Source organism: Girardinichthys multiradiatus, chromosome 21 (genome assembly GCF_021462225.1).
Source record: "Girardinichthys multiradiatus isolate DD_20200921_A chromosome 21, DD_fGirMul_XY1, whole genome shotgun sequence".
Lineage (NCBI taxonomy): Eukaryota > Metazoa > Chordata > Actinopteri > Cyprinodontiformes > Goodeidae > Girardinichthys > Girardinichthys multiradiatus.
Window position 1 is genome coordinate 56,258 of NC_061813.1, and position 23,193 is coordinate 79,450.

Below are 23,193 nucleotides of genomic sequence, written 5' to 3' on the forward strand. Positions count from 1 at the left end.
CTAAGAAAAACAGACAAAAAGTTGAAGCAGGCCAAAAAATGGGGGATGATCAAGTAGAGAGTGGAAAAGCGTCTGACCCCACAGAGAGCAGGATTGTTAGGATTGTTTTATTGTGTACCTTCCACCTGGGTCTAACATAAGGAGATGAGCTCTTGAGTGACATGCGTCGGCCCGTGCCTTGCCTTTGACTCCCTACACCAAACTTTTTCGGTCAGTAGACTGAATTAGGGGGATGTCATCGTGACACTAAACTCACCCTAACCCAATCAGATACCGCCTGGAATTCAAAATCTTGCTCTATACATTTAAGGCCATCAATTACCTCACTCCTTCATATTGTTTTGGCCTCCTTCACATTAACACTTTCTCCCATTCTCTTAGGTCAGCCTCCTCTATCAACCTCTTCTATCAACATGCCTGCTGCTCGTCTGACCACCATGGGATTCAGGGCCTATAGCCGATCTGCCCCCCCCCTGTTCAAACAAGCATTTGTACCCTGATCAAGCACCATGGTCCTTCTTATATCGTTTTTGGATTCCTTTTTATTCTTATTTTTTGTTGTTTTTTTTTGCTTTTATTGGTTTTTACTTTCTAAGGTGACCTTGAGTGCCCTAAAAGGTGCCTTAAATAAAATTTATTATTATTATTATTATTTTGCTTTCTTGAATAATGAAAATGCTTTATTGTAGGTGACACAAATGAATTCAAGCAAGGTGAGGTGTCTCATAGAACAACCTTTCAATAGTCTTGCTTGTGTGTGCTCAAAACTGAGGAGAGTCAGCAGGTTTCATTTGCCAGTCTCAAGACTAGAGTTACTGTTTACCTAAGAGGAAACTCTACAGGGTATTGCAAATGTTGGTCACATAGAACAATTTAATTAGAACTTTACATTTAAATTTATTTCAGAATAAATTTACTAAATGCCGGGACCCAGAAATTTTATATGTATTTTTTGTTAGATTTATAAAACTATAGGCTGGATTCTGTTTCTAGTTCTTCATTACCCCACAATAAATTCTTATAAATAAATGAGCCCACCAAACTGTATATATTATTAGTGACTTCGTTTATGGACAGTAACCAAAATAATTATGGATTGCATCTTTATATTTTAATCACTGGCTTTATTTTTAATCTGTGGTGTAATGAATCTGCTTAAAATAACATCAAAGTCACATGAAGCAGGTTACTCATCTCTTAGAATCATGTGGAAGGCATTCTCACTTAATGATAAACCACAGTTAAACCATATTATATACGCCACAGCTATAATGTTTTAGGATACATGTTTTTTATGCTCTTGTTTTTAGGTCAAAGTCTTAAAAGTGAGTATTAGAGTGCTGCAGCACAAGATGCTTCAGTAAAGCTGTTTAGAGAGCTCATCCAAGAATTCTCTATGGCTGGTACAGTGCAGCATTCATGGCTGGTCATCTTTCTTATCTTTTTGTTGTATGGACTGCCCGGAGAGCCAAAGGACAATGCAAAACTGACACAGTGAGTTTGGATAGAAGAGATTAAAGAAAGAGGTTACATGAAATGTTTGAGAAACTAGAGCATTTTTGTATTTGTTACACTTTACCCTTGATGATAGGCTAGCCAAATTATGGAGACATTATCTGGATTAAGATCATGTAAATTATTTAAGAAAAACCTGTCTATTTGTAGGCCTCGTATGATGTCAGATAATGGTCATCTTGTGTTTACGACGGGTGACAATAAAGAGATCCGCTTTGAGCCCTCATCATCAGGCCGGATTAAAGTGGGTACCGAAGACCTCACACAGCTTCTAAATCAGGTAAGGTCAGATTTAATCATTAGTTCACTATACACGTTGATGTGCTCTAATTCAGCAAATTAACTGTGGCTAAAAGTCAGCAAAGGCTTTCATGGAGAGGCATTTGCATTGATGGAGAAATTAAGCTCTTGGAAAAACAGTTACTTAATTTAAAAAAAAAAAACATTGAGAAAGAAATTAAAAATGAAGTATGTCATATTCTCTCTCCAGAAAAAAACTTGAACGCCTAAAAAACATCTAAATAAAGAGCCAACATTATAATAACATTAGGACATCACAGTGTTACAAATCATTAATATTCACTGATTTACCATAACATCCATGTGAATGTCAGAATCCACTTGCAAACCATTGTGTTCTAATTCGGTAAGGTGCTCTTCTAAATTGTTAGTGGTCACAGTGATCTTATTAGTGTATGCTGGAACATAACGTTTAATCCCTAATTCCTAAACACCAGCTGCTCTTGTTACATGGCAGTTTCAGGGAGATAATTTTTTTAGTTACTCCAAAGATTAACAGCTACCAGCCATTCCAAAAGGTGCACTTTCACCTTGACATGTGTCATTGTGTGAGATCCGGTGTTTAAATCTGTCTTTACTACATCTGATTTTATGTGGGAAACAAGAAACATAATTTTATTCTCTTCACTTAACCACCAGTACAACAGCAAATTAATTAATCTATTTATGTTAACAAGCAGAAATGTAAATTAAAACCTCTGTAAGTATCTGATCGTATCAGATTTTACACACCTGCTGCAGCCTGCTGCTGCTCATTTAGGTCAGGAAATGATTAACAGGTTGTTAGGTATTAATTAGTCAACTCAGAGGCAAGAACGATACAGTCAGTTTTACTTGCAGCAAGGGTAGGTCACACTCTGCAGTGCAGACTATAAAAGTGTTGGCACCCCTCTCTCGTTATTTATACATGCTGGTTCACACACAGTTCAACAAACATTCAGGGTGTGTGTGTGTGTGTGTGTGATGTCCGAAAGGTTAGGGTTCATGTGTCTTGATTTTAAACAAAGAGGGAAAGTGGGGACCTGGTACAAGCAGCCCCCAGATGCTGCTGATAAAAGCATAACTCACTCCTCTCCCCATCTCCCTTTCTGTGACATGTAAGGAGAGAAAGACACTTAGAGCAGACATGAGTGATAAACAATACAAAAGTTTTCAAACCCTAACACAGGTTTAGGCTTCACACACAGGACAGTCAAAGACCATGGTGTCTGAGGACTGCAGTCAGCAGATTCAGGATGTTAACTATGTGAAGTAAGCAATTTGATGCAGAGTGTATTTTAATATAGTGTATTAAATTCTACCACTTAGAAAAATATAACATATCATGCAATTAGCATGTTTATTACCTTGAAAAGAAGGCATTTTCTGCATATTTTGTTATCAAGAGGGTGGCCTATTATTGCTCAGCCACTAGATTTTTAAGGCATTTTATCAGTATACTGCAAGGGCAGACACAACCAGGAGATCACTGACCTTTGGGGAAAGAAAGCATATGCACCTGTCATTCTGCTCCTGTCTAAATCACACCCAGTTCATCAATAAAGTCTGAAATAACATAAAGCTCACTCTACTTGTTCTCTTGGGGCAGATAAGTGTCATCTTTAACAGGCAATTAATTATTAATTTAAAAAGATAATAGCATGTGATTACACATACCAAAACTGGCTCTATTAAGTACACTGCTGTATTTTATTTATCTTATTTCTTTTTGACACGTAGCATGCCTTGGATAAAGGGTTTTCAATCAAGCTCACAGCACACAGAGTGCCTCATCTTGATCATACTGCAAGTCTTACTTTGGGAAAATGTGCCACAGATATTACAAATATTATCCACGTAACATTATGGGATTTTTATAGGTATTATTATCCACAAAGTCACAAATAGAAGTTGTAGAGTGACATAAGAATCATCGTGTCTCCTCCATATCATGCTCCAACACTTGGCTTTTGAATTTTGACTCTTGCTCAATTCTGAGGAAGTAACTCACAAAAACAATATCATTTCTTCCTAATTTGTTTTTAGTAGAAGTACTCAGTTTGAACGGTAGGGATTTCTTTTATCCAAAACTATGACACTTGTTCCGGAAACCATTTTTACTAATTAAAGATATTTTTTACAGGGATATCATTAAATAAAAGTCACTATTGAGTCTAAAAACATTCCCTTTAGAATTTCTCCAGATTGTTGTTTTTTTCCCCTAAACAATTTGCTCTTATCCAAATAGTTGTTAGCTTGGATCTATTCCTAAAAATAAACAGAGCTCAATCTGCTGTTTGCTGGACATATGATACTACTTACTGCTGTCCCACCATTCCTATTCAACACACTATAACTACCCCTTAAAACTGGTTAGTTAAGACTTTGTTGCACTATGTTTTTCAGTGAAACTTTATTTTCTTTCAAAGACTTAATTGTGCATAATGTAACATTGTTGATAAACTATTATGGTTTCTAAATTATGCCATTTTAATCTTGTCTTGGTTCTTATTCAAGATTAAAGACAATAAAGAAGACATCAATGACATCAAGTCTCATGGAGGAGCAATTCCCCCTGAAATTACCAGCAACCTCAACCAGCTTAATACCAAGGTAACATCAATTTAATATTTGTTGGGTGAAAGAAATGATCACTACTCACCAGTATTGCTTATTGTTGAAGGTAGGATATATGACCTTAGGAAGTTCACCATATCAAAGGGTTAGGGCTTTTTATAAACCAAGCATTTTTCTGGGCTAACTACAGGTTGTGCAAATGTTAAAATTCAGTGGTCTCCTACATTCATCCTTTCTTGAAAATAGTAACTATTAAGTTTGCTCTGACATGAGAAACTCGTTTCGCAGAAACACAGATAATGTAAGATTTTTAGTACAGAGACAAGCACTATAACATCCAACTACAATGACTTGTTGATTCTTTAGCAGTTACTACTCTTACCAATTCAATTCAGTTTTATTTATATAGTGCAAATTCACGACATCTTGTCTCAAGGCACTTTACTAAGTTAATTCAGTGGAATCATACAGATTTCAAGTCAGGTCCATACATTCCAATTAATTGTAACTATCAAACAGTGCAGTCAGATTCAGTTTATTATTCAAATTGGTTAAAAGGTTTTCTATCTAAGGAAACCAAGCAGTTTGCATCCATGCAGTAACTTGGAGTATCACTCCTGGATGAGCATGTAGCAACAGTGGCTTGCATTGACTTTGCAGCAATCCCTTATACTGAGCATGCAAGCTTCTAGAAAGAGAAAAAACAGAGAGAACCAAACAGTTAAAGGAAACGTGTACTAAAGTACATTTGAAACTTACCATTCACTTGACCAAACATATAACACATTTCTTTGTTTAATTTTAAAAAGACCACTGTGGAACCATTTTTACTCCTCGGTGTCTTATTTAAGGTTGTGAAATTAAAGTATTCAAATCTAGAAATGTGCTTGCTCCAATAGAACCTTTCATTTAAAAAACATACAGCTGTTGCCGCAGAACAGAAACACATGGCATTCACTAACAGTGACTGTTGTCTGATTTCACAAAATATCACATAATTTAATATCACATTTTTAATTTTAATTTGCAAATATTCATTAAAATGTAACCCAAAAATGTTTTTTATTGAAGTATTTTACTATTATTCTATGTTTAATTACATTTTTATATGGACAGTGATTTGTGGTTTTAAGTTCAGTAATAATTTAAAATAGTAACTAATTATAGCAAAGCTATTAAAATTTGTAGCACCTCTAAAATCCCTCCTAGAAAACAACTTTTCCATGCTTCTTTTAGGTGTCAACACTGGGGAACCAAGTAACTGCTCTTGAACAGGTGAGACTTTGAAGAAATTTGGGGTAATACCTCAAACCTAAGAAATATACAGCAAGTTCTGTTTTCATGCTTCTTTTTCTTCCAGACATTCCACAAGGTGTCTTGCAGCAGTAACCCATGCCAGAATGGAGGAACATGTCTGAACCTATTAAATTCATATTACTGCCTCTGTCCAAGCAACTGGGCTGTGAGTTTCATGTTGTTTGGATGTACACATAGAGAACATTTTTAAATATCAGTTTGAGCTTGTAGTAAGTTATAATATGTTTGTGATTCTTCCACCTGTTTCATATACTCTATGTATGTGTGTTGTGGCTTAGGGGCCTAACTGTGGCAGTGATGTGAATGAATGCCAAGTGTTTTCAGGAACACTGCAAGGTTGTCAAAATGGGGCGACTTGCATTAACAACCCTGGATCGTTTACGTAAGTCTTCAGATTACCATTGCTTGCTATGAAAGTATATGCTTCTGTACCAATTAAAACAATAATACACACAAAATTTTATGCTTTTTAGTTAAAATATGCTGCATGTACGTCACATAAACACTTAATATTATGTCACAGTACATAATTTTTTATATATTGCAGTAAGCATACCCAAGAATTGGAAAATCTTGTGAAACTGTAAGCAACAAAGTGGGCAAATCAGTGGTGTCAAGTCGGGTCAAAGTTTTGCTGACCTAAATGTTGAAGTTCAAGATGCAAAACCACTGAGTCGACTTAAATTCAAATACAAAAATACTTTATTAATCCCATAAAGAAATTTAATGTTGTTGTAGCTCATTTTATACAGGTTTCTTTAAAGAGCTGTTGTAGATGTTGATGGCTATGGGTAGGAAGGATCTTCTGTCTTAAAGCAGATCTCAAGAAGTCTCTGACTGAAGACAATCTATTGTTGTATGACACTGTCATTAATAGGATACTCAGGGTTCCCCATAATGTTCTTCATTTTATTAAGAATCCTTTTTCATGCAATGATCTCCAGAGGTTCCAGAGGAGTCCCCAGAACAGAGCTGGCCTACTTTATTAGCTTGCAGAATTTTTTTAAGTTCGGAGTAGCACCTCTTATGCTGCCCCAACAGATGATGGCAGAAGAGATCACACTGTCCACTACAGACTTGCAGAAAATATGCAGCATCTTGCTGCAAACACTGAAGGACCTAAACTTTTTCAAGAAGGCAGCCTCATCATTTTCAGATTTGTTTGAAGACAAACATGTAAAAGCAGAAGATTTGAGGTGTGACAGGGAAGCTTTGGGTCAACGGAGGGTGGGATGTCTGTTTGGCTGTGGACAGGGGAGAAGGATGCAGAGCTTGTTCATGAACTAATCCTACTGAAGAATCTGTTCAGTTCATTGGCTCTGTCTAAACATTCATCTATCTGATCGTCTTCTTGCTTGAAGCCTGTGATCTTTTTATCCCTGACCACACATTTGATATTGTTTTGCTGGAGCCTGCCCTCCAGCTTCTTCTTGTACACCTACGTGCTGTCTCTTATTTTGATTTTAAGTTGCTTTTGATAGCTCTTATTTTCTTGTTAAGCAGGCCCTCCCGGGGTCTGGTGATCCAGGGTTTGTTATTTTGGATACATCTCAGTTTTGGTAGCGATGTTTATAAATTGTTTAAATACATTTAACTGCAGATATCCTCTCAAGTTTGTTTTAAAGACAGTGAATAAAACTCCATAATGAGTCAGGAGTTAAAAATATTTTATTAGCCATCTGATTTTCTAAGTATCATACAGATGCAGAAAATGTAATACTGTGAGCCCTGTTTGTTCTTCCATGTAAATTTAACAGGAGTTTCATTTAATATCAGAAAATGCACTTTCTCCTGAAAATGATCTCAGATGGTAACAAACCAACATCATGCCACCAGATTCAGCTGTGACTGCAGCTTAATAAACTAAGAAAATGAATACAGATTAATTAATAAGGCAAGAACTAAATGACACTTGAAACTGAACACAGAGAAATAAATTAAATACAGCAAGACCTGAAATACAAAAATACAAAACTCAGATGTGATCAAAGCACAAACAAAAATAGAAACCACAACCCAAACACCTGTTGATTGAGACACCAGTCAAGTATTATGTGCATAGAAATGAACAGACTTTTGACATCGTTGTTTATTATAATTGTGTGAATGCTGTAAAGCAATAGTGTTCCTGTTTTTCTTTATTATTATTATTATTATTATTATATCTTCTGTCCGTTAACTAGTCCCGCATACTTCAACCGATTTCAACAATTCTTGTATCAAATCTTTCAGCTTGTTCTTGAGAATCCTGCTGTGACTCAAGTTACAGTCAGTCAGTCAGTCATTTTCTACCGCTTATTCCATAGTAGGTCGCGGGGGAGCTGGTGCCTATCTCCAGCAGTCTATGGGCGAGAGGCAGGGTACACACTCAAGTTACAAATGGTCAAAATTATTGTATTCACATGAAAATGTCCATGATTGTTCAAGAAGGCCTGCTGATTCATACAGTGCACGAATAAAATCAATAGCCCTTATAGTTTCCGAGTTATTGTTTGAGAGCATGTGCAGGCATTTTTGTGTTTTTCTCCATTTTTCCCTTTATTTTCAACTAGTGTGGTGCCTTTATTATTATATTTTCAACAAAAAAGTATTGATATTATCGTTCCCCTGTCCTTTCTCTTCTGATAAAAATGGTTCAAGAATGACATCGATCGCCCCTACGGTTTCAGAGTTATGGCCAGTTGTTCGGGAGCATGCGCCTCCATGTTATAATGCCTAGACCAGGGGAGACACAGAGTGAGGTGCTGCGTGAGTGAGAAACAGCAGGTGTCAAGTTACACTGACGCTCTTTGCTGATTGGCTGATTCATTCCTCACTGTTCTATTTATAGCTCTGTGTATCTCCTACTGTATGTCTGTCTGTGATTCTGACTTTCTTTCAGCCTCTATTCTCTCCATGTCCCACACCCACCCACCCACCCACACACACACATATACATCTATGGATTACTATCTTTTTGAGGAGTTTGTATTGACTTCCATTCATTTTCATTCATTTCTATGGCCTAAACCAGATCCGACCCCTAACCCTTTGACCATCTTCATAGGAGGCAACTACATGGTGGCCATTTTGTGTGGGGAACTTAGAGAGCATGTATTGCAATTTTAACATCTAGACAACAGTGATTACATTTAAATGGCAATTTCATAGACTTTTGCATATAGGCTATTAGCACATCAGAGCCTGGAACAAATCTCTATCAGAACCAAGAGGAAATGTCCATCAGAACCAGTAAGGAACCGTCTATCAGAACCAGGTCCAAACTCTGTCAGAAACAAGGAAGAAACCTGTATCGGAACCAGGTCCAATATCCATCAGAACCTGAAACAAATTTCCATCAAAAAATTGTATAAATCTTAATCAGAACCATTTACAAACATCCGTCAAAACCAACCAAACGCTATCAGAACCAGGAAGAAAGGTCCATTACAACTGAAAATAAATCTCTATCACAACCAGGTACAAATCATCAGACCCAGGAGGAACCCTCTATCAGAACCAGGTCCAATCTCTATCAGAAGCAGAATTAAACCACTACTCTGTGATTTATGATGATATGGCCATCTTCATAGGTAAATGGACTGAACTTATATAGCACTTTTCCAGTCATACAGACCGCTCAAAGCGCTTTTACACTAGAGCCACATTCACCCAATCACACTCACACATTGATACACCAATATGGAAGCTGGAATTGAACCCACAACCTTCTGATTGCAAGACAACTACTCTTCCTACTGAGCCACAGTCATCCACAGGGAAAATTACAACAGTGACCATTTGATTTCAGCTATTGCAACAGTTTCTACTGCTATTCCAACACCTGAACAAGAGTGAATACTTTACAGGGAAATATTATAGACTTTTAAAAATAGGCTGTAGTAAGTATTAGCATTTTAGCTCATTTTAGCTTATACATTGCTTTTTGCATAGTAGATGGGGTAAATTAATATCAGCGTTCATACTAGTGATAGCCAATATGCTAATGTTAACATTTTAGCTTCTCTTTCTCCTCTCTTAGCTGAAGAACACTTTTGTCGTTTTTAGGCAATTTCTTGTTTGTTTTTGTGTTTCTTCAGCATATTTGTTAGTCCATTCTTTTTCTTGAATTTTCTGTTATTTTTAATGTATTTTAGCACTGACTTCAGCTTCTTAGGCTTTGTTTTTGCTTCAATCTATGCTTTTTCAGCTCATCTATGGGCAGCTCTTTCCTGCTTTTTTAAAGTTTTTGGCATTCTTGCATTTCATCAACTGTTTCAACAAGTAGTTTTGAGCTAACTTTACATTAAGCTACTTTACAGCTAATAGTCTTCCTGCTTAAACAGATCAGATGACAGTTTTTCTTTGCTAATGTTTCTGCTATTTCTACTACTTTATCTGATTTCTGCTGTAACCCTTAGCCACTTTCTGCCAGCTTTCAACAGTTTAGCATTTCTGTTTTCTTCTAATTCATTACATTTCAGCGGATTTTCTGCAGTCACTTTCAGCTAGTTTCTGCACAGCTTTCAGCTAAAACAAATCAGCTTACAGCATTCACACTGCATTTTTGTAGGAAATGCTAATTTTTCTAGTATTTTTATTGATCGGATGTAATATTCTAATCTGCTGAGACAGCATTTGGTGTTTTATCTGTAAATTATAACCAGGAATCTTACAAGAAGTAAAAGCTTGAAATGTTTCACTCTATGTATGACGAATCAATATAAAATATGTTTCATTTTCTGAAAGGAATGACCACAAATATTGAACTTTTCCACAATATTCAATTTATTTTTGATGTGCCAGTATGTAAAAACAATAGTTTCACATATCTAAACTGAGTGGACATTTTAAATCACATTTTCCCAAGTAACAGCACACCCTTTATCCCCAAAAATTCCTCAAGCTCACAGTTTCCCCCATTCATCCCTGGGATAATACCACAACTCCACTTCTAAGCTGCTGGTTATACATACCTGTTGGAGCATATGTTTTCTGTGATGGAGCGTAACTAGGCAGAAAGACACTGTCCAACTCCAAAGTTTACAGAGATCAGAAATTAACACCAAAATTAATAAGCTTGTTGCCAAGAAACAAATCAAGAAACAAATCAGCCTTCTGATAAAAAATGAGAGGAGAAAAAGAGCAAAGAAAACTAAATGTCTTCATTCAAATATTTTTGAGTGAAGACTTCTCTGCATCTGCAACATGACTGTTTGAATTTTAAGACTAGATTTTCATCAGATTTTCCCAATAGCTCGTCTGCAAGCGGAGTGGGGTGGGGTTGTAATGTCCCACTCCACCCTCAGACCATTTTTTGTTTGTTTTATTTTCAAAATTTTATACGACACAGACATTCCAAAACACACACAATTAGAACAGGAAGGGTTACTATCTGTATCACTGACTTATTAGACTGATCTCATGAAAACTGGGGATTCAACTCATTGTTCTTCTTGTACATTGTCCACTTAGCCCAAAGTCTTGCATGGGACCCTGCTTTAGTCCTGAGAGAAGTTTTTCCATTAAATATATGTACTCTACAATTTCCTTCCACTGAACGTAGCTTGGAGGGTCGCACTTCAACCAGTTTCTTGTAACAGCCTTTTTGTATGCAGGTATAAGATTTTGCTTATTTTAATATAAGGTGTGACAAAAAAAACTATCAGAATGTTCCATTCAAATTCTCTCCACTCTTTTGAGGTGGTGGAGGATTTTTGTGTTTTACACAGAGTTCTAATCCCTCTCCGACAACTGGATATTTATTTTAGGAAAACCAAGATGGCGCCGACAATGGCAGCCTCGGAGCTTCACTCTCTCTTTGTTTTTGTATTTTGTGTGTTTTTATGTTTTTTGAGCCACAATCCTGTGGTCTCATTCAGTAGAGAGGAACTTCTCAACATCAGAGAGTCCTCTGTTGGAATTTTTTCACCATCTTTCAATCGATCTGAGGTTCACTGAGCTCCTGGCAAGCGGAGCTGCGGCACTATACGGGATACTGCGCCGAAAGCATCGGAGGGGAAACCGTGCTGGCGCGCTGGTAAAGCTCTGCAAAAGAGGACTTCGCACACCACTGCCTTCAATCCACCTGGAAAATGTCCACTCTCTAAACAACAAGATGGACGAGCTGCTTCTCCTCACCGGTAAAAACATGGACCTCCGCGGATCAGCTGTTACCAGGGCTGTTCTGGGTTTTTCGGATCATTATCTAATCCACCTCATCCCAACCTACAAACAGAGACTAAGAGCTTCCAAACCCAAGGTTGACACTGTTAAGAAGTGGACTGAGGAATCAAAGCAGATGCTACAGGCCTGCTTTGAATGCACAGACTGGACTGTTTCTGAAACCTCAGCCACTGACTTAAACCAACTAACTGATGTGGTGACATCATACATCAGTTTCTGTGAGGACATGTGTGTGCAGACCAAGACCTTCTGCACCTTTGGGAATAACAAGCCATGGTTTACTCCACACCTCAGGAATCTGTGCAGGGAAAAGGAAGAAGCGCCCAATAAGGCGGTGTCATTAGGACAATAGTAAAAGAGTTCAGAAAAGCTCTGGTATTACTGAACAGCAAAACTCTGCACACATGTGGAATAAATTCACACAATTTCTCAAAATACAAGAATTTATTATCAAAAATAAGTCAACTCAAAGTCAAACATATTTAAATCAAAAAACTATTTTATTATACTAGAACAATCCAACTAAACTACCAAGCAAAAGGAAAGATCAACTATATACAATATGAACAAGTGCATCAGAAATGGTTAAAAAACCATGACCAATAAAGTGATACAAGAGTACCATTCAATGTTATTAATGTTTCAGAAACAAGACTTATCTTGAGGAATCTGGAAAAGAAGTTAAGTTCGTCTTGGAACTAACTTAGAATATAACTGATATACTTTCAAATAACCATTCACAATGCAAGATCAGATAAAACATTATTTTAATGAAATAATATTTTAAATAATGATTTGCTGAATAAAACAAACCTCCTGGATGACTAATTATCAGTGGTTTTTAATTAGCTGCCTTAATTTAGTACAATAATATTTAAGGAAATATTATAGAAATATTAAAATAATTAAGGAAATATTTTGAATAAGATCCAAACCTTCCTGGATAAATGAGTCTTAATGGCGTTTAATTAGCTATCACATTTAGTAAAATAATATTAAGGGAAATATTTTTCGAGATTGCAAACTTACAACCTTTCTGGATAAATGATTCTTAGCTTGGTGACGACAAAGCCTGAGGGCTCATAAGATGACGGTCATAAGACACGTGTTACCTTAGCCATTAGCGGTTCAAGCCAAGTCTGATTATCCACGTGTGAGCATTAAAGAACTAGCGTTGCAGCTATTCTCAGTAGCTGTAAGGGTTCGGCTGTTTAGATGGCCCCGCCGAACTGCACAACAAAGGCACGTTGCAGCAACTTCAGAGGGGGTAACTCTCGCTGCCCTGGATGTGCACGCAGAAAGGCGTGTGATTCTGCGGTCCCGATGTCTTCATTTCCAGGCCATGGGGGTAAATCCACTTCAATTAGGGCTGCTTCTGGAGGCCTCAGAAGAAAAGACAAGCCATGCTTGTCTTATTACACCCTTTATATGAATGAATGCTTGATACACAAACAGCAAATCATACTTAACTTTGTTGCATTCTATAGGTGTGATTGTAGTCACTTTTGGATCAAAGGATTGTTTGAAGTAGAAGCCTTACGTGCCTGCGAGTTTCAAAGCTTTTAGTTGACACATGCTCTGGTCCCTCCATTAGCTAGAATGAGAAAGAGCAGAGGGGGAAAGGTGTCTTTGGGTCAAAGATTCCAGCTCTGACTCCTCCTTTTCTTGGGTTAAGTTGGAAGTAGGTTAATGCGGTTTATTTTGAAAGTTCCAGAAAATTCATACTGGCCTTACATGTTGTAACACATGTTCACTTCATGTTCATCCATGGCGGGGATCCCAATATCTCTAAACTGAATTCCCTTTTCAGTTGAGCAAGGGTTTTGAAGGTTCTTCTTCACCATCTTGTAAATGTAATATCTAACTCTCCAGTTCCCAACTTAGAGGTGCAAGTAAGTTTGTGGTCGCCTTCTAGTTTATATTTCTTAACAATCTCTTTCCATATTATTAAAGTTTCCTCGACTATACAGCCCCCTCCCCCCTTTGAATAATCATATGCACTAAGCCTGATCTGAGGTTGATATTTGTCTATGTTTAGTTCAGTGTGCTTCCATTTTTTCTGATGCTCCGGAGAGCACCAACAATGTATCGCATTTGGGCGGCATAGTAATAGGCAGTGCTAACAGAGAATCGGGGATCCCGATTGGTAGCTGTAAAAAAGGTACACCAACCTTGTGTCGCGGTGCTTGTTTTTGGTTTGCTATTTGCTTACGTTTAGTCAGGTGTTTTTCTCTTACTAAATATGGTCATGTTCTTGTATATCCTTATCTGGTTCACCTGCCCCTCTGTCTTCCCGCACGCCTGTTCCACACCTGTGTGTGTTTTCCCTGATTAGCTGCCCTATTGTTTCATGTCCACCTTTGTTTGTATTTAAATTTGTCTTTGTCCTTTGTTCCATGCGGTGTTGTTAGTCTTAATTAGTTAATCTTAGTCAACCTGGTTTGCTGCTACGCCTTTAGATCCCGATTTGTTAAGTCTAAGCTCATGCCTGTGTTTGTGATCTGGATCCTCTGTTTCACCCTGGATCTCACCTGCCTGTAAGATAGCTTCCATTATTAAAGAAAAGAAGCAACTCACCGTGCTGTGTCCTGGTCATCTGCACTTTGGTCCACCGCACAAGGACCAAGCAGATGAGGCAGAATGGAGCACCCCGGGTTCAGATCCAGCCGTGTTCCCCACTGGATTTGGGTCCCGCCCTGGACGACGTTGCCAGTGAGGTGGTATTCTCCGGGCAGAGCAGATGAAGTTGCGCTGCTCGGACTTCGTCCACTACTTGAGGCTCTTCCTGGACGATTTTGTCTTTGTGCACCTAGTCCTGCAGGCGGAGTTCCTCGGGAGGGTGTGGCTTGATGCTCCAGCACCACTCTCCGCTGTAGGTCCCTTCGCACCCCTTATCGAGGCCGTGAGTGCAGCGTACGGTGCGCCAGGGCCTCAGCCGGCTGACGCCGGACCGCCAGAGCCACAGCCGGCCGCTGCCAGACTTCCAGGTCATGCTCCAGAGGAGCCTGTGAGCGGGCTGCCTCCACCTCCAAGCCATGTTCCGGAGGAGCCCATGGGCAGGCTGCCTCCACACCTCGCCATGTCCCGGAGGAGACTGTGGGCGGGCTGCCTCCACGTCCTGGTCCGGAGCACCTCCTGAGTTTCCTCTGGGGGGTGTGCCTAGAACTGTTTATGGACTCCAGGTCAGCTGCTGACGCCTCGTCTGACTCCAGGGTGCCAGCAGACTTTACTACGGACTCCAGGCCAGTTGAGGCCACGTGTACTACTGACTCCAGACCAGCTGACGTTACACCTGACTCCAGACCAGCTGACGATAAGCCTGGTCAGCTGACGTTAAGCCTGACTCCAGGTCAGCTGACGTTAAGTCTGACTCCAGGTCAGCTGACGTTAAGCCTGACTCCAAGCCTTATGACATGACGCCTGACCCCAAGCCTGACGACACGAAGCCTGACGACATGACGTCTGACGAGATTTCCAAATCAGGTTATGTATTTTGTCATAATATTAAATATCTTACTCATACCTTGGATGATAGAGACGCCCAGATATTTTATTGATTTAGCATCCCATTTCAGTTTGTATTGCTGCCCGAGTGTCTTACTTGGTGTGTAAAAATGGGGAGAACTTGTGTTTTAGTGATATTTAAAAAGTAACTAGAGCAGACATGAGTGATAAACAATACAAAAGTTTTCAAACCCTAACAGTCCCGCCTTTTTTATCACGAAGAAAATCATGCTTAGATACATATAAAAGAAAACACTCTGTGTGAGCGAAAAACCCACGGACGGAAAGCAGATTATATTGTGGGAAAAATACTCACACGCCCCTCCCCCCAAGGGGCATGGTAGAGTACAACAATAATAAAACAAAGAAAACGAAATGTAATAAAAGTTAAAGAATTAAAACAAGCCTTGTTCATGTCATCAGTGTACTTTGTCTCATTTCACTTAAATAGAAACTTATTTCGATTTTCTGCTATAAAGTAATTTTATGAGGTACAATTATGAGTACACTCAGGCGTCAAAGATATTTTCATTTACAACATGCCATCATAGGAGTAGTGGTCTTTATTCTGTACCTCGGTAAAATAAACCTTTTCTGTGTCATCATAGTCATCTGTCTTTGGGTTCAGTGTGGTGTCAACATTTACACACAGTATTTAAAAAGTATGTGGGTGTTATCTCAACTTAAAAGAGTTTGTGCTTTATGGCCCTAAACCGTCCTCGGGTCAGAGGTAACAACCATCTGCTTTGCCTTACAATATAATTCCTCACCCAAGGAAAAATAACCTCCACCAGCTGGTTATGTCGCCTATCTGGAAAGAAAGTAGTATCAATAGTAACAGGTACTAAAAATGGTTGATCATTAATAGCATGTGAAATCAAACAACAAACATAGCAACTATCATTTCTTATCTTCCTCACGGTTTGATGCATCTGTTGCCACCGGACATTTTCAGCATGATCACGGTAATCTGGAAAGTGATGAATCTCTCTTCGAATCAGCTGATGAGTATTATTGGCGTAATTACTCAGATTAGCCACAAATGATCTTTGCTGTACCTTTCCCCAAATGAACACAGGAGTAATAAAAATACTTGCAATACCAATCATTAGCATCAGAACAGACCATCTTCCATATAGCTGCATCGTGACCTTGAAGTGGAATGTCCTTTCTTCTGGTACTGAAAGCAAACAGTTTTTTTTTCAAAGAAAACAAATCATAAACAAAACTCAAAAATTCTGCTGTCTCTCCTGAGTGGCTTCAAGCTGCCCTGTTACCAGTCTGGTACAGGTGGGCGATTGTAGGAAGCTCCTCTATAAATATGTTTAGAAACAGGAACTCTAACCTGCTGGAAGTTAGGCTTCCATAGTCCAACTAAACAACGGTGGAAATGAACACATTTAAATTTGTAATAATACCATAATGATAGATATCAAGCAATAAACATGAAAGTTAGATAAAAGCATCCAAGATTTCCTCCTCAGAGTCAGTTTCGCTGTCAAAGTGGGAGAAAAGAATTTGGCTGACCCTTGCTGTCCAGGCAAAGGAGCGCCTAGTAGCCACCAAATGTTAAGAAATTAAGGAGAATAAGCATCATGGCACATGTTTGACTGTCTCTCTGTTGCAGACGTCACCAGTCCATCGTCCAGAGAAAGGTTATGTGCAAATGTGTAGAGGTCTTCCTTGTATGTTTCCTATGTGTCTCTCACTGTGCTGTGTGTGCAGTGAGGCAAATTACCTTATGATTTCTAACTTTCAGGCAATGTGATGGCCTTAAGTAGATTCTGAAATAACGTTGCACTGCCCAAGAGATTGTGCCCTTGTAAGAACAGTGTTCTTCAACCACCTCTTCAATCACTCTCCAGTGATCAGCTTACAGTTCTTTGTCTTGTGGTGGTCCGCTGTCCTCACACCTTTCGGGCTGTGGATGATCCAGTTGGATGATGACTTGTGTCCTGGAAGCCAGATGAAGCTGGAGGAGCTTTCCTGCAGCTTTCCTGGGTGACTAGTAGGATCTGATATGGGCCATTCCAGCGCCTGGACTTCCTGTGTTCTCTCCTAAATTCTCTGAGCAGAATCCAGTCGCCAGGAATAAAGGACTGGAGGGTGGAAGTGGCTGTTTCTGGTAATGCAGCCTTCACCATCTGTGAAACTTGAGAAAACACAGTGGACAGGTTTTGACAGTAAAACAACATCCTATCTTCACACAAAGATGTGGAAAAAATGTATCTTGGCAATATCCCCATGTTACTTTATTCTGACATTCCCCTCTCCTGGCGCAGGGTCCAACCCATGCAACAATCCAGCAAAATGTTTAAACAAGAATGTTCTAGTAACCAAGATCACATTACATAGAACCAAAGAAATGAATTCTGACATAACTATGTGTCTCTATGAATTTAACGAAAGCAACATAAAGAAAATCCAGATGTTTTTAACTGCAATTCAGTTCCATTAACAACAAAACACAAACTTTAATTATTCAGTTCATCAATATTTCACTTAGAAATAAGTCACATATCATCCTGATTTGTCTTGTATGAAGATAAGTATTAGATGAATGGAAATCTAATGTAATTCTGATGCATACACTCTACAAATTTAATCTAATAAATAATTCCTGTCAAGTATGAAATCATAACTCTGATTCTTTATCAAAAATATATTCCTTACTTTTGCATATCTTGAACTGTCAGTTAGCTTAATGGTACCAGGAAAAACTTTCAATCTAATAAATCACCAATGATTCTGTATGCAAAACTAATTCTTCAAACTAGTTTAAACTATTTCATTAACCTTTTAATAGTAAAACACATAAATCTAAAAGTCATGCTACATCCTTTATCATTATACAAAAAAACATGTTATTAAGGCAACAATCACTACAAGCATTTTGATTCTATTGTCTCTTAAACAGTGTTAAAACTCAGGAAGGGAGGTGCTGAGCGTTTCCATGGAAGCAAAGGCATGAACCAACCTGGTAGGTGGGCGGAGTCAGGCAGAACTAACCTTTGATTGACAGCCTGTGGGCGGACCCACAGTTTCTTCATTCCAACCCATCTTAGTGAACCTTAAACTGCAAAACTGTTAACATGCACCTAACCTCAGAAACAAGCTGCTTCTTAACTCTCCTGAAAACTCAAAGTTTTAATCAATCTGGGATTTAGAAACATTATTCTAAACATGGATTATTGTTTCATGCAACATATAAACAAACATTCATTCCAACAAAACAAAGACAAAACATCAAAGACAAACAAATGGCCAAATTTGAAGCTTCAAGAATTCAAAGAAATTTTTAACAATCTCTTTTCAGAATATGTTTTCTCAGCCATATCTTTTAATGCTGTAATTGATCAATTTTGTTATGACAATCTTCAGGATCCTTTTTAAGATGAGTGCACATAATCCAAAGAGATCTCAAAGTATTTAGAAGCACAGCAACAGTTTTCTCTTAAATGAATCCAAATTCACTGATGCTGAAACCTTTTGCCAATTCTTTCTACCATAACTCCGTAATAATAATAACTACAATCCTGAGAGTTATTGTCATAATTCTCTTTTTGTTTTGCTCAATTTGATCGCAGCTGCATTCAAGAATTTCTCTGCTCAGGTTAAATGTAAAGAAGTATTTTAAGCCGGCGTTGACATTTTTATGGTATACTCAAACTAAACAAAACTGCAGTGTTTGACTTAATCAGAAATTAAGATAAGAAGCTTGACTCCAATCTGGACTTTTTCCCACATAGTGTTTCAAAGGGAAGACACATATAATTTTCCTTAATTTGGCTATTTAAATTTTGAGAGTTGGGGAGAAAATTATTACTAGAACCCCTCTTTAATAATCTAAATGCTGATAAATGTTCAAATATTTTATGAATTAGTAATCTGAAATTACATTGTGTACCTTTGTACTCCCATGTATTCTTTTCATCTTTAAACCCTAAGAAATCAAACAAGGAGACTGGAGTTTGAGCCGGCCATCCTCTTTAGTGTTGAGAGGACTTTTATTTCTTTTCTTTTCCTAAAATGAAGGATTTTACTTATCTTTATTTCATTATAAAAATACTAACCTTGGTTCCAAAACAAAACTCTTCAACCCCAATCTGTGTTCCCCAGAGTAGAAATGTTGTGTATTATTGCATTTCAAAGCCACCAAATGACTGGAACCCATCATTGGCTTAGATCTGTTTTAATTTGTTTGTGTGGTACCACTGTCCAATCAGATTCTTTCTTACCTTCAAAAATAACCCAATTTTTCCCATTCTCATTTTAAAGGTTTGTTTTACCAAGGAAAATGTGTTTAACAAAACCAATTACTCTCAAAAGTTTTAAACGTTTTAGCTGGTGATATCTTAGAAAACAAGTGTTTTAATATTCCTATGCAACACAGAACTGATTAGGTTTCCTTTCACTCCCCAAAGGGAGAAAAAGAGAACCTGCAGAACAAAGCCTTTCATAGTTTTTGTCAGGACCTGATATAAGGTACAGTGTAAATCAACACGCTGCATGAATCAGAAGAGGGAAGGAAAAAAATTGATTTAACCTCTTCCGAGCAGCTGCTGTGAAAAACAATGAATTTGTACTTTCCATAAGCGTCAGTTAACACTTGCAGACAAAAACTGCACCAAACTGTAAGTACTGTGTCAGAGACTGTATGAAGACCATCTGCAGTAGAACTAAGCCTGTTTTAATGAGGTCTCTACCCATTAGATTTATGGGATACAAACTCTGACAACAGAAAATTATACCTGAAGGAGAAACCCATCAGGTTTTACGCATGCGCTGGGTTTTAAAAATGCTCCTTCATGAGATCTGTCCTGAGAATAACATAGAATAACACATGGTTACTGCTGAGTTTTGGAGATGTAACTTTCTCTGCATTTTAATAACTTTTAATAACTATAATAATTGACCCTGAATATTCCACGATGAAAGAGAACTTGTTCCTCTAAAAGAATTAACTGGAAAGTATCAAATGAGCTAAGTTATCACCCTTTTGAAGATACTTTTCTAACCCTAAAATAATATTTTAACCCGCTATATCTGTCAACGTCAGGCCAGCGTATCACATGAGCAGCGGTTAATAACCGTTCTCCGTTGCAGAAAATAGGAAAATATTTATGCAAATGTGTGTGTGTTTGTACGTTACCCCCATCAGTTTCTAAATCGCTCCAGAGTCAGACTGTCATTGCACACAGTTCTCTATCAGTCCAAAAACAATCCAAGCCTTTCAGGTCTGTTGGTGAGACATTCACTCCTTCTTTGTCCGCTTTAACTTCTCTAGGAGGGAGAAAGAACTTTGCTCCGGCCTGTTTCTCTTCTGCCCGCATAAGATGTACTTTCAATATAAATCCAGTGTATCGCTCTTCTGGTTCTGGCAAACCGCATGCATCGTTGTCCATCTCAGTGGGTTTGGGCCAGACTTCTTCTGAGTTTCAATCTGGTGGAAACTCACACTGTGATTTGCAGCAAGCAGGCAGGCAGGCAGGCTCTCTCTTTCAGGCCGTGCTGAAGAAGCATCTCTGGTGGAGTAGCCATGGGAAGGGCAGGTTTCTAAAGTCCAGACTCAAAAACGCAGATGTTGAACTCAAATCCCATACATATATGTATGTGTGTGTGAGAGAGGCAGAAGAAAAAGTTTAATACAGGTTCAGATTTTGCACACAGAAATATTATCAGTCAGTCAGTTGTCCACCATAACATGCACTATACTCCTATACTCCTTTCTTTTCCGACTGATCACAATATTTAAGACAAATGAAACTTCCTGCAGGAAAGTTTTAACTCTTTAACACTTTAATTAATGCACTCTGTGCTTTTTAATCTTTTTCTTATGTTTTTTATTTTTCTGATCTCCATCCATCAACTGTTTTACTTGAAACTATTTAACTTATTTACACTCAAACTTCCACTCTGTGAAAAACCAAACTTATCTTCCCAAGTTAAAGCACATTTAACACAATCATCCCCACCTTTTCCTTTCAATTTTTAGGAGATGATGGTTAAAAAAAAAAAAATAATAATAATACAGAGCAACTTCTCACCCAGATATATTTGTAGAGTATGAATGTCCCAGATAAAAGGTATTTTTAATCTGGGCAAAAGAAAACACAAGACCAACAGAATCTTGCTATGATGTTCCAAAATGCTTAGTCCTCCAAACACACACAGCAGAACTCACACAGTTAGTATTTTGACATATGTATGTCCCTTCAGCAATATGTATGGTCGACCTAGCTTAGTTTATGAGCTCCCTTATTATGCAACATTAAATTTAATTTCCTTCTTGCGAAATGTTACCAACCAAATTATCTAGTTTCCTTACGGCGGAACTACTTAGTCGTTTCTGATCTCTTTGCGGCAAAATAAAACCTATCCAATGCAGTGTCCTTACCGGCGACACACTACCAACGACTTTTAAGTACTTTTCTTCTTTCATTTCTATAGCGCTTACTCTTATTTCATGTATTGTATTTTAAAGCTATCTCACCTCGGAGTTGACTTCTAGGTGACTCTGTCGGACCCCCCAGAGTCACCCGGCGTCGAGCAAGACAATAACCCACCGGCCAGATGCGAATGTCAAACACCGGAACTTTCAGCCACTAGGCCTAGGTGCGGCTGTGCGGCAGCGCTTAACTCAACGTCAGGCTGTTCCCGGAGATCCACCAGTCACTGCAAAGAAAAATAAGATCAGTTTAGTTCTTAAAATATCCGGCTTCGAAGGACCAAGTTAATGTTAGGTATTATTTAGTCAACTCAGACGCAAGAACGATACAGTCAATTTTACTTGCAAGGGTAGCTCTGCAGTGCAGTCTACTAAGTGTTGGCACCCCTGTCTCTTTATTTATACATGCTGGTTCACACACAGTTCAACAAACATTCAGGGTGTGTGTGTGTGTGTGTGGGGGGGGGGGGGGGGGGGGGGGGTTGTCAGAATGGTTAGGGTGAGTTTAGTGTCTTGATTTTAAACAGAGAGAGGGAGTGAGGACTCGGTACCAGTCCCTAGATGTTGCTGATAAAAGCATAACTCATTCCACTCCCCATCTCCCTTTCTGTGACATGTAAGGAGGGAAAAGCACTTAGAGCAGATATGAGTGATAAACAATACAAAGGTTTTCAAACCCTAACAGTAATCCATCATCTGGCCACAATCATCCAAAATATTCCTATGTTCGGGGAGAGTTATATATGTAGGTATGCCATAACATCATCAGCAAAAAGTCCAGTCCAATTTTATCAATATTTATTCCTTCCATTTTCTTGTCCTGTCTAATAGCTTGAGCCACTGGCTCAATGAATATTGCAAAAAAAGAAGGACTGAGTCAACAACCCTGGCGCATACTCCTACCAAGCTTGAAACTATCAGATGGCAATTGATTTTGATTCTTGCAGAAGGATTACTACTGCTATAGACTGGCGACCTGTCCAGGGTGTACCCCGCCTCCCGCCTGTAGACTGCTGGAGATAGGCACAAGTTTCCCCGCGACCCAATATGGAAGAAGCGGTATAGAAAATTACTGACTGACTGAATGATTACTATATAAAGCCTGTATACATTTTACAAATTGGTCATTAAAACCCAGCTGCATTCATACTCTAAATAGAAAAAGCCAGCTAATCCTTTCAAACGCCTTTTCAGAATCAGAATCAGAATCAGAAAAGCTTTATTGCCAAGTACGTTTTTGGACATACAAGGAATTTGTTTTGGCGTAGTCGGTGCAATACAGTACAAATTAAACAGTATAAACATATCTACAATATAATATAAATATATGTGCACAGTTTTAAGTGAGTGAGAGTAAATATAGAGCAGTATAAGATGCAAGAGCAATA

At 38.4% G+C, this 23,193-nt stretch overlaps 1 protein-coding gene across 1 annotated transcript in view; it reads left to right on the forward strand.

Annotated features, from left to right (window-relative positions):
- Positions 1-1,361: 1,361 nt before the first annotated feature.
- cubn (cubilin (intrinsic factor-cobalamin receptor)) overlaps positions 1,362-23,193 on the forward strand; it is a 214,064-nt gene continuing 192,232 nt past the window's right edge. The window contains exons 1-6 of the mRNA XM_047349911.1: positions 1,362-1,494; positions 1,666-1,795; positions 4,312-4,407; positions 5,608-5,646; positions 5,732-5,833; positions 5,967-6,070. Of these exons, the coding sequence (XP_047205867.1) occupies positions 1,397-1,494; positions 1,666-1,795; positions 4,312-4,407; positions 5,608-5,646; positions 5,732-5,833; positions 5,967-6,070 (569 nt within the window). The 5' untranslated portion in view covers positions 1,362-1,396. The remainder of the gene's footprint in view (positions 1,495-1,665; positions 1,796-4,311; positions 4,408-5,607; positions 5,647-5,731; positions 5,834-5,966; positions 6,071-23,193) is intronic.